We start from the raw sequence: 12,240 nt of genomic DNA, 5'->3' as shown, positions 1-12,240 counted from the left end.
AACACAGTCAACAGGCAGACCTGCTACAATAAGTTCAAGAAATTCAAGAATGGAGATTTCTTGCTTCAAGATGAACCCCACCCAGACAGCAATTCCACCATTAATATTTCCAAACATTTTCCTGCAACTGACAGACAATAATCCATGTCTGACCACAAAGAATTAGCACAACTTGAGTGTCCCATATACTCCAAAAATTGAATAAGTCCAAAACCACCATGACAACATGCCAACCCACAAAACATTAGAGAAACGACCAGTCTGGACTGGGCAGTTCTGCCTCATCTATCTTACAGCCCAGAGTTGCCTCAACTGACTACTATCTAATTTGCATCCTGCATAATCAAATTGTCAATATACAGTTCAATAAGAAAACCAATGGGGGAACAATGCTCAAGACATTCTTCAAGAAAAAACCCCAGCCATTCTATGTTCATGAGATTGCAGCAAAGGTTGTGAGATGTGATTGACATTGATGGTAATTATCTACAAGACTAAACTGTAATTATCATTGAGTTAATTATCAATAAAAAATTTTCAAAATGTCTAAATTTCACTTTTACAATCTAATGTAAGTTTGCTATGCTTCTATGATGATATCATTTTAATAGCCAATATTAGACTCCCATTTAATCAAGACAAACCTTATGTCTATCTAGTAACCTTGGATATTATCATCATTTAATGTTATCAGAATTATCATGCCCCAAAATATAAACATAGGTTATAAACTATGCTTTAAGACTGCTTATAATAAGTTTTGGTTATAATTTGGGTAAACAGGTATTTTTAGTCTTTTTGTGTTAACAGTCTCAACATGTAACTAATAATGTAAAATTGTTATCAGTCTGAACTAATACTTTTAAATAATAATCATTTTAATAATTATTTGCTTGCAGTACAGTAGTTTAAATTGCTAGTATTCCTACTTTAATTATATACTAGTTGTTGTTAAAGATGATATCAAAAAACATGACTTCAAATTATTCAAACTTTTTTTGAATCAAAGTTTCTTGTAATCCTTGAATAAAATTATGACATTATTGTATATAATATCACCTGTTCATTTATAAATATGTTAATATTATGAGTTATTACTTAATAATTTAAACTATACTGAAAAAACTGTCAGTTGACATGTAATTGATGAAAATTTAACTAAATTATATTCAAACCAAGACTTGAAAATAATGTACAAAAGAAGGTTAATTTCTTCAAAAAGCATTTTGTCTAGTTCTATGAAGAATTCATTGTCTTGAGTTCGAGATTTGAAAATCATGTGATCTGATGAAAACAAGCTCTATTAATGACTAAAGCTATAAGAATGCATTCTATTGTGAATACACATGTGTATTTAATGGATTTTGAAATTATTGAAAAAATAGATTTTTGCGGAAAAATGTCCAAAATAATTAAATGCCAAACAAATTTCTTCCATAAAAATAAAAAAATAAAAAATCTCTTTCTTCATTGGCAACATGTACAATGTCCAAATGACCTTGAACAGATGTCCAATAAATCAACAACAATGTATAATTTGTAAAACCAAAATTACCACTTGGTTATAGAAACTTTCTTACAAACATATAATATGATGGAAGATTTCAAATTAAACAATATTTTTGAGGGTCACTGGACTAGATAATAACTTCACATTTCATTGTATTTATATTTTGAATTATCCAAACTAAAATATATGCAAAATTCTATTCTCTTGACCTGGGACTAGACTTGACTTTGAATTATCCAATATCGAAGTAATGTATTATGAAGTAATGAATTATCCAATATCAAAGTTTTACTGTATATAAAAACAACATATTTGGAAAATCACTATCTAAGATATCACATAAGCAATTTGTAACAAGTAAACATTTAAGTATTTTTATTTTAGTAAATTGAAATTAAACAATAGAAAATAAGACATAAGAAAATATATTAAATATTTAAAAATTATATCATCCAAAGCACAGAAACTTTACTCTCTTAGATTTTTGGTTGTGGATTTTGGTCATAAAGAAACAAATCAGAAATGGTTAGTTGGATTGTGTGCCAAACAATAGACATTGCAAATAAAGATCCTTTCTCTTCATAATACCATTGCAAAAGATTAATGAAAGGTGTTGTAACAAAACTGATGTAGCCATTTCTTATCTTGACACCCAATTCACATCCAAAGTAATCTTTATGGAAGGCCTTTATTCTTTCTGTAAATTTCTTTCATTGCTTAGAGAGTATAATGTCTACAAATATAAGAAAAACTATCTAGGTGGTTGGTACATCTTTACTTATTCATAATAAACTGAAATGATGCCAAATATAAATAAAATACAAGAAACATACTAGAAACTAAAATTCAATTGAAGAGTTTAGATTAAGAACTTAGTGTAAAAAAAGTGTTCAACATCAATGTAAAATGTGTGTTCCAGTTACAAAAAATAGTAGCCAATCAATGCATATATTAGCATTTGTACTCATATACTGATATATGACACTACTCAGTTTGACCTGTTTGATAGTGTGTATCTGTTAGCCATAACTTTGAATAATTAAAGGACTTCCATTGTGCTATTTTAAATAAAAATCTGAAAATATAGTTTTCCAAAGATTCATAACATATTTGCATACAGTATTTTTCCAAGGAAGTTAATGTGCTGGATCTAGAATTTGTATCACCTCCACCATAAGCCACAAAAATTCTTTGAGATGCAATGATTGAATTTTTTTAATAACTTCAAAAATTCAAACATTACATACATTATATGATGATGTGTGGCATTTTGTATTTTATTAAATATAGGAAATTAAACATATCTTATAATTTTATATATATATATATATATAGAATATATATATATATTCTATACTGTGATATACTTATGGGTAAATCACCCCCATATGTATCCCACATTTGGGCATTTGTATCCCTCCCCAGAATCTTTAGGAATAAAATTTAAACTAATAAAAAATATTTGTCTTCAACAACAAATCTAAAATGACATTTATTACAGAATAATTCAACATCAATCAATTATTTCAATTTGTATTATAATAAAAAAATTAAATGTTTGATTATAACACAGAATTTTAGTTAATTTATAACACATGCAATCATATCCAATGAATTTACAAAGTTTGTTATTACAACTAAATCAAATTGAATAATTTATGTTAAAGATATTTATAAAATAAAACATTCAAAAGTATGTAATATAAAAATTTTTCAAGTACAGAAAAACCTTAGTTTAATTGACCTCATTTTAATGGACAAAATTTCTGATCCTTATGTCACGTGAAAAATGACATGTTAATTTTAGAATACTTTTTATGTGTAATTAAATTAACAAGTTATTTTTTCAAATCCATGGGTCGCATGCCATGCTCTTAACTTCACATGGCAATGGGAATGTCTTAATCTATCATCATCTGAAGATGAATAAATAGGAAATTTTTCCTGTTTTTGTCAAATTAAAATTTTGTTTTCTTTTTAAAAACATTACTTATTTGTTTAGTTAAATACAATTAAAATGTATTTTCCAAAAAATATTTGCTTATTTATTTTAATTTAAATCATATACTTGTTTATTACAGTCTCAGAACTACTGTAAGTACATAAGCAATAATAAATATAGAAAACTTTACTATAAAATTAAACTTCTCATATATAATTAAATTTAATTACACAAACATTTCGATATATGTAAAAACAGATAAAATAACTAATTTGTCAATTTTTTAACACACATTTGGAAAACCTACTTTATTATATAATGGACTTTCAGTTTTAATGGACACCCCTTGCTTAAATCAGTCCATTAAATCAAGGTTTTACTGTTCTGTTATTTCTAAAATATTTTAAATACTACTACTAACCTGATCTACATTAGTCTGTTTTGAAATATTTTCAGTTTTATTTTGTACTTCAACACTCGTTGCATTTCCTAGCCGTTCCTTACACAGATCATCTGTTAATGTTTTTTCAGTATTTGGAAAGGCACTTGATTTTGTAGTTTTATGTTTATTATTAATTCCTTTATCAAATGATTTATCTGCCTCATGAGAATCTATCTGAACTTTTTGTTTTGACTTATTTTCATTTACAGTTTGATAAGAATTTTTGCTTTTATATTTATTGTTATTACTGTGTTTTCGTTCTTCATGATTTCCACTCTTGTGACTGACTTTATTCTGTCCATTCACTAATCCTAATTTTCGATTTGAATGTGTCCATACTCCATCTTTAGTAGTAGTGTGTTGTTGACCAGAACTTGAATTATTGCCATTGTTATGGCTAGATATTAAACCAGATCTGGAAATTCCAATTAAATGCTTTGGATCAGTAACAAGGTAATGTTGTACTTGGTTAAAATCACCTAATGTGCTCTTAATGCGCCTAGTGGTTTCATCTTCCAAGGAAGGATCCACCTAAATAATAGTAAATTATAATTGTAAATAGAAAAATACAAATATATCTGTAATTAATTAATTAAATAATATATATATAACAACAGTTAATATAAAATATTCTCACAATAATGAGGATATAATTCTTATTAAACTTTCTAAATATACAATTTTAGTTTTATAGAAAACATTACATTTTTAAAATGCAATATTTCTTAAGCTTTTATAACCATTTCATTACCATCAAGTTGATGAATTGGTCAAGCAAGGCAGATATCATTGTCACCTTGTTTCCTACATTTGACACCTCTGAATTTCTTCTTTTAGAGTTTCATTAAAGATCTAAGTTATTTCTAAAAGTATGCTGCTTTGAGTTTGACGAGAAATTGAATTCATGAGGTATGTCTGCTATATTACCAATGGTTCTTATATCAAACCAAAATGACTGAGGTAAAACTTAGATGCGTTTTGCTATAAATTAACTCTCAACTGATCCTATGTGTCTTCTGGTTAAAATTCTGTATGTTTTCAAATTTCTTTTTGAATTCCCTTGTATTTAAAAGATTAAAATAAATTTTGAATTTAAGCTTAAATCCTTCTGGACAATAATTAAGAAGGGTAAAAATATTATCCAATAATATCGATTAGCAATAAAATTAGTGATTGAGACTGGTTATTAATTATACAGTTTATTTTTATAAACGATAGTTAAAAGTTACAGAAAAAAAAGGGCAAAAGCGATAGTTAAATAATTGTTAGTTATTGAATTTATAAATATAAAATTCATTTTCTTAAAATTTATGAACAATAATATATTTTGTTTTATTTTATGAAAAAGTAAAAGCACTAAATACAGTATTTTATCTAAATTCAAAAAACTAAATAAAATAACTAAACTAAAATAAAAACTGATGTTATTTAAAAAGATGATGATTAAATTAATTAAACACTAAACTTTTGTTTATAAGATATCAGATATTCTTTTACAATATCAACTAATTTAACTGACTTTCTTTCTTCATACTAAAATTTGAAAATGACAGGAATTTTAAGAATGTGTTTTGTTGGAAAGAAAAAAATTTTTGAAAATATGTCCAAAAATCCAATTCCATTTACTCTAAATAGTATCTTATAAAAAAACAATAAAATTACAACAGTAATTCCAATTATTGCAAAAATTAGTAAATATGCTCAAATTATAGAAAAAAAATACATAAATTACTTTTTAGAATTAAAATTTACAGTAGAAAAAATTTGAGCAGTATCTCATATGCAAATGACATTAGAAAATGTTCAAAATTAATTCAGTATGACCCCACTTAATGATGTCTGCTCGAAGCCTAAAAAAAAGCCCAAAATTTATGCTGAATTTAAATTATCGCAGCATTTCATTGGTTCATACATAATTACATAATATGATTATTTATGAACACGAAACAATCAGAAAAGGGTGGCAAAAAGGTGTACTTTCTTTAAATCTATGTTTGTTTGGTGCAATTTTGAAAAAAATATATCATCATGGATGCCATAGGCAATATCGGCTTCGCTTGGCAAGAATTAACTGATAAATGCATGAACGAAGTGTTGAAGAAGTTATGGCTGAAGGTATCCAAGAATTCTCAACAGGAAGAGCCTATCGCTGTATAGTTAAGTTGATCAAACTCAACCTAATTGATACAGCAAGACTAAGAGATATAAATGAACAGGATATTGAGGAGTTACCACAGGTTTCTGGTGCGAGTCTTTATCAACAATGACCTTCAAGAACTGGCAGAACAGAAATCCATGTAGAACTGGAAAATAGTGATTCTGAAACAAAGAACCCAAAAAATTTCTCTACAGATTTCCTTAGTAAAAGTTTGGTAATGATAGCCAAAATCGTTGATCAAATTGTAGTGAATGATCCAGATTTTGAAAGGAGTACAAAATAAAACGAGGCATTTTTGATGCAATCTTCTTCTACTGAAATTTGTTTAAGGAAAGAAAACAGCAACAAATAAAACTTCACAACTTTATGCAAATAACAAGAATTTCAGAAAAGTTAAAACATTCGTCACAAAAAATGAACTATTAATATAGAAAAAATGAACGAATTAATATATTATTATACATTTCTGTGTGCATATGTTTATGTTATTTAACATATATTATTATATGTATTAATATAAAAATAGAAATAACTTAAAACTAAAGTAAATTTTCTAATTTTTGGTTGTGTGTTTCCCTATCCATATTTACTCTATGTTAAAATGACCTCATTTAACGCTGTTTCGTTTAGTGCTTTGTTGTCTAGGAACACATCCCCCGCGTTAAGTGAGGTCTTATTGTATAACTATGTTTTTCAAAAAGCTGTTTATCTGAAGATGGAAAATAAAAATTTCTAAAAATGTTTGTTAAGAAAACCATAATTTCTCCTCTGTAGGTATATCTTTATTTAGTTAAAGTTCAAAATAAAGGCTTTTCAGTTTATAAAAATAAATGATCTTATTATTAATTCCAGAACTTTTTGTAATATTTTCAAAAATAAATATAGATTTTAAGACTTAAGAAAAAATAAAATAGATAATGCATATTATCATTTTTAATTTAAGTCCAAAAACTTTTTGTTCTGATAAAAATAGGCTATTAATATTAATAATAATAATTAATAAAGCATTCCAGGCAATTTACAGGTAAGAGCATCATGTTACACCAGGGGTGTCCAACCCGCGGCCCGCATGCGGCCCAAGGCAAGTTCCAATGCGGCCCAATAAACGTGTAAACAAAACCGACAAATGTTTTAATTTTTTATTATTTATTTATTTGAACGGCATAAACTCAAAAAAAAGTTTCACAAAGCCGTAGACCTTTATTCATATTTTATTTTTAAGTAGAAAGAAAATATTTTCAAATACTGTACAGTACTTGGAGATGTGTGAAAGCGGAAGGATTACTAAATAAAGCTGGAGTTGTGACTCAAAGGATTATAGATCCAAATTTGGGAAAAGGAGGGAAAGATGAGAAAGGACAAAAGATGTAGTAGTGAGAAACGTTAAATAGATCTTCTGTTAAGCAAATATGGACCCGTAATTTTTCAACCTTTTTCACTTCTTTATCTTTTGTCCTTTGCCTCTTTTTCCCCGCACTTGGGTCTATAATCCTTTGATTCACAACTCCAGCTTTATTTAGTATTTCTTCCAACGTTGCAAGATTTGGCTACATTGGGCCAAATGTGGCTACTTTTTTTTGTTTGACGTAAAAAATATCATTTGGCGCTTTGGCTACTTTTTCGGCTACATATTATTTATAATTATATTAATTGAATAAAAATGCACTTTAAAATGGTGTTTCGTCGCTTTTTATTAATTAGAGACCCAAATAAAACAAATATTCGTGTTTTTCAAATAAATTTTCGTTTGTCTCTTTTATAATAAATGAATTTATCTATTTCTAAGTAAAAATTGAAAGTGTCTGTAGAAGTAATTTTTTAAAATATCCTTTTTCTTGATAAAGTTTTAATACTTGTTATTATAATCTAAACATGTTAATCCTTAAATATACTTGTATATTGGGCCACAACTATATATTATATGTATTTGTGGCCCAAAACTCCTTGACTTCTTCCAATGCGGCCCAGAGAAACAAAAAGGTTAGACACCCCTGTGTTACACTGTAAACAAAAGTGCACATACACTCAAGTGCCAGATAGTATTTTTGCTTATTTTTCTGATTTTAATTTATATGGAAAATTCTGGTTTATTTTACTGTACACAAACTATTGAAGACACTAGAATATAGAATAATTTGATAAAAATTAGGTTAATAAACTTTTTAATTACTGTAAAAGTTTGAAATAATTAGACAGGCCACTATTTATTAAAGTTATTATTTAATTTATAAAGAACAAGAAAAGAAATAACATGAAATGAGAAACTTATAACCTTCAGATATAGGTTATCAGATAAGTCTAGATCTTAGAACTATATCTTTCTAAAGCATATTCTTAAGAATTTAGATAAATCATGCTATCACATTATTATTTCCAGTTATACTAACTACAGAAAGATCATTTTGGCACATGCTCAAAAATATTCAAATCAGCTATAATTTACATACATTAGTATTGAATGTAAACATATGTATAACAAGCATCTGATTATACACCTGATAATAAGTATAATCAATGATAACTATTCAATACTTGAAAAACTGGATTTAGTAAAGTATAAATAATGAAATGATACCAGTAATATTCAGAAATTCACTACATAATAAGAAAACCAAATGTGAGAATACGGGCAAGGGAACATAGCCCTCTAATCATCAAGTTGGTAAAACTCACCCACTTTGTCTTTGGGATGGGTTTTTTTCGAGTGGCGAGGGGGTTGGGAAAGTCGACAGGTGTCCGTGTTTTGGAGTGACAGGAGACAGGTTTTTAACGGACAACAACAAGAATTTATTATATAACTAAACCTATGATACATAAAACTAAGTCTAAGTTAGATGCGGTTAAATGAGGTTACATATATACTCCTCTGGAGGGGATTGACAAAAGTTTCTAATCAGCTTGCATGCTGACCTAATGACCTAGCTCTGGTATTACTTCCGCTGAGAGAGAGTTTACAATAATCTATAGATACCTCAATATTCGTTGGTCAGATTAGATGATGTTCATTTGATCAGAGAGAGAGGAATTCAAAGAGGACTGGCGATTGTATGGCGGGTCTTCTTATCATTGACTTGCTTGGGCCAAAACAGTCTGTTTGTGAAGGTCCACTGAACTTGGCACCTAGTCATTGATTACTCCGTGAACTAATTAATCTATTCACCTTCCTTTGGACTTCGTATGGGACGACCGCCTGAAACTTCAGAGTCTCCACCTTTTATGCTTGATGCCTGGGAAAAAGATCATGTGATCGACTATTGACATGTCAAAGGTCCATTCCCAGGTGTGGGCATAGGTTTCTTCCGATGATGTGTAATAGCAGCCGTCCCTCTTTCACAATTGAATGTTTTCCTTTTGCCATCTTGTTGTCAACATTCCTCTCCGTTTGTTTAGAGAGAACGTCATCTGATCCCTTCTAGAGTGATGTGATGTTTTTTTATAACAATCGCATTAAGAAATTAAATTACAAAGTCGTAATTTTACGCAAAATTTACTCATTCCTCTGCTCTGTCCATGGGCTCACACAAGCATTTTCAATGATTTTTAAATCATCATCAGATTAAAATAGCAGTCAAACACACACACACACATATATATCATATTTATATATATGAAAATTCAAATGTCCCTTTAAACAAAAATGGAATAATTATTTCACTGGTGGAAAACACAGACATCAACAATAACATAATCAGATATTTTTTAAAGATAAGACTTAAAACTAAGTGTGTACTTCAAAGACTGACTTCCATGATTTAGAGTGTGTATCAACATCTCTGTAATTTATTGTGATATTTTGAAAAGTAGCTTTGTAAATTCAAGTTTCTCCAGATGTTTTAGAATATTCCAGTTCCTAATCAGATGTATTATACATGCTTCATTGAGAAGTACCTGTAGATCATTTTCGGTTGCAAATGTTGTGGTCCACAGGCCCTTTTGACAGAATAACAGTGCTCTTTGATATGCATGTTAAGAGATCAAGCTGTTACTCCTATATAGATTCATTTCTTCTTGAATCTGTTGTCCATAATGGGGATAAAATACAACCAAGATGAATTCTGCCTGTTAATAGGGTCTTTGGCATTTCATAACAAAGATAATTGGATTTCTCTTGTGGTAAATACTAAATTAGTTTGTTCTTGCAATTTGTAAATCTTTGAAAGATGTTGGTTATGCCTGATGACTTTGTGGTTTTAGATTCATCTGTTTCAGATGTGTAACCAGATTGATATTTAAAGATAAGATTTTGGACAAGCCTTGAAGAATACTCATGTTGTTTCACAATACTTGTGATGTAGTTTAGTTCAATATCTCTATCAATGATGTGATAGAGTGGATGAAAGCTCTTTTGACTAGGACTCTATAGGCAGACATTTTAAATGGGCAAGGGTCTCTAGATTCTGATGGAATAAAAACTGATTTGTACACTAATTTTCTGTACACTTTAGTCAAAATATGGCCATCCTTGAGTACAAAAAAGATGTTTGAAAAGTAACCTTGGTGGTCACTGTGTTGCTTAACATGGAGGTGGTGGCCATAGGAATTGTTGTTGATAGGATTGATGTTAATTACTGGAGTAATTAACATCAATCCTATCAACAACAATTCCTATTGGTTTTTATCATTACATTATGAGATCATCATTATCATAATAAATGTAAAAATTGATTTGATCATTAAAAGCTAGAAGAACCTATTTTTCAAGGTGGTGAAGAACTAGTTCACAGACTGCCAGATACCAGGCTGCCCATTGGGACCCTTTTGTTTTGCAGATATGTTATCCGTTGAAATTAAAAGAACAAAGAATAACAAACATTGTCTGCCAGTCCCAAGGTGCTGCAATGATGTGATGATGATATTTGTGATAACGTTTGTGTGATTTGAAGATATGTTTAAATAAAAAATTCCAAAGTTTACAAGAACAAAGTTCAATCTTGATTGAAGGATAGAGAGATTCAAAATCACATATGGTAAGGAATTCCACATTGAATAGGATGATGTTGGCTAATTGTTATATTAATGCTTCTGAATTTTTTATAGTGTGAGGGTAGTCATTAATGATGGTGGTGATGAATTGCTTGAGTATACTCTCAATTTTTATTGAGGGAAAAGCAGATTTATCCATCACTGGACATAGTTAGATGCCCAGTTTATAAATTTTGGAAGATGCAAAAATCCATGGTGTAATAATACTGTAGTGCTTATATGATGGATTTTTGTATATGTAACTTGGATGCTAGTGGAGTGTTGGTAAAATGGATGACTCTGTTTTGTAGCTTCTCCAAAAACCTCATTTCATTGATATATTTGTGTATGACATCCATATATGTTTCTTTTCATTAGAACCATGTTCCTGGACTTATTGACTTTAACAATGATGATATTATTGGTGGATAACTATTTCTTGGAAGCTCAGATGGCAAATGGATTTATTTGCAGGATGAACATTGATATTGCAAAGGGTGAAGGCTGTTTTTTCACCTAAAAAATTCTCTAAAGCATGGAGATTTATCTTTGAAATAAACCTATAATTTTAAATCTTATCTTTAAAAATATCTGATTATATCATTGCTGACATCTGCACTTTCCATCAATGAAATAATTATTTCATTTTTGTTTAAAGTGCCATTTTAATTTTCATATATATGTTTGACTGCTATTTTGACCTGATGATGATAATTTAAAAATCACTGAAAAAGTTTGTTTTTCTTCTTATTTAGTAAATTGCTGGATATTACTGGTATTGTTTTCTTATTTACAAATATGATCAAATAGAAATCAATGTCATTTATATAAATGTGTAAAATCCAATATAACTAGAGGATTTGATCCCGGGATCTCGAAAATCGGGATCCCGACCACTTTTCGGTCCCAAAATTTTTGGGATTAAGTTTTCCTAATCCCGGGATTTTCGGGATTGACATCATTTTAAAAAAATTGCAAAATAGACTGCATGAAGCGAAACGTTCAGTGCCAGTGCTTTTAACAGAATTGCTTGCCTATCATTTTAATATAAAATACAAGAAATTTTATTCCAAGCAAGCAGCAGAAATTAACCAAGCGGGCTTGCGATGCTTGCTTGGAATAAAACTTCTTGTATTTTCAACTAAAATGATAGGCAAGCAGTTCTCACTGGGTTACTTGGTAATATACTTCATTTTTGTATTTTTGAATTTTCGCGGGCGCCAATC

General features: G+C 29.0%; 1 protein-coding gene across 1 annotated transcript in view; it reads right to left on the bottom strand.

Moving 5' to 3' along the window:
• LOC111630846 (GATA zinc finger domain-containing protein 14-like) overlaps positions 1-12,240 on the bottom strand; it is a gene marked incomplete at its 5' end in the record, with an annotated part of 73,363 nt that overhangs the window by 53,773 nt on the left and 7,350 nt on the right. The window contains one exon of the mRNA XM_023375010.1: positions 3,874-4,425. Coding sequence (XP_023230778.1) covers positions 3,874-4,425 — 552 coding nt within the window. The remainder of the gene's footprint in view (positions 1-3,873; positions 4,426-12,240) is intronic.

This window comes from Centruroides sculpturatus, unplaced genomic scaffold (genome assembly GCF_000671375.1).
Source record: "Centruroides sculpturatus isolate CEXI.00-Female unplaced genomic scaffold, Cexi_2.0 scaffold6, whole genome shotgun sequence".
Taxonomy (NCBI): domain Eukaryota; kingdom Metazoa; phylum Arthropoda; class Arachnida; order Scorpiones; family Buthidae; genus Centruroides; species Centruroides sculpturatus.
The sequence above is the reverse complement of the archived record's forward strand: the minus strand, read 5'-3'. Positions and strand labels throughout refer to the sequence as shown.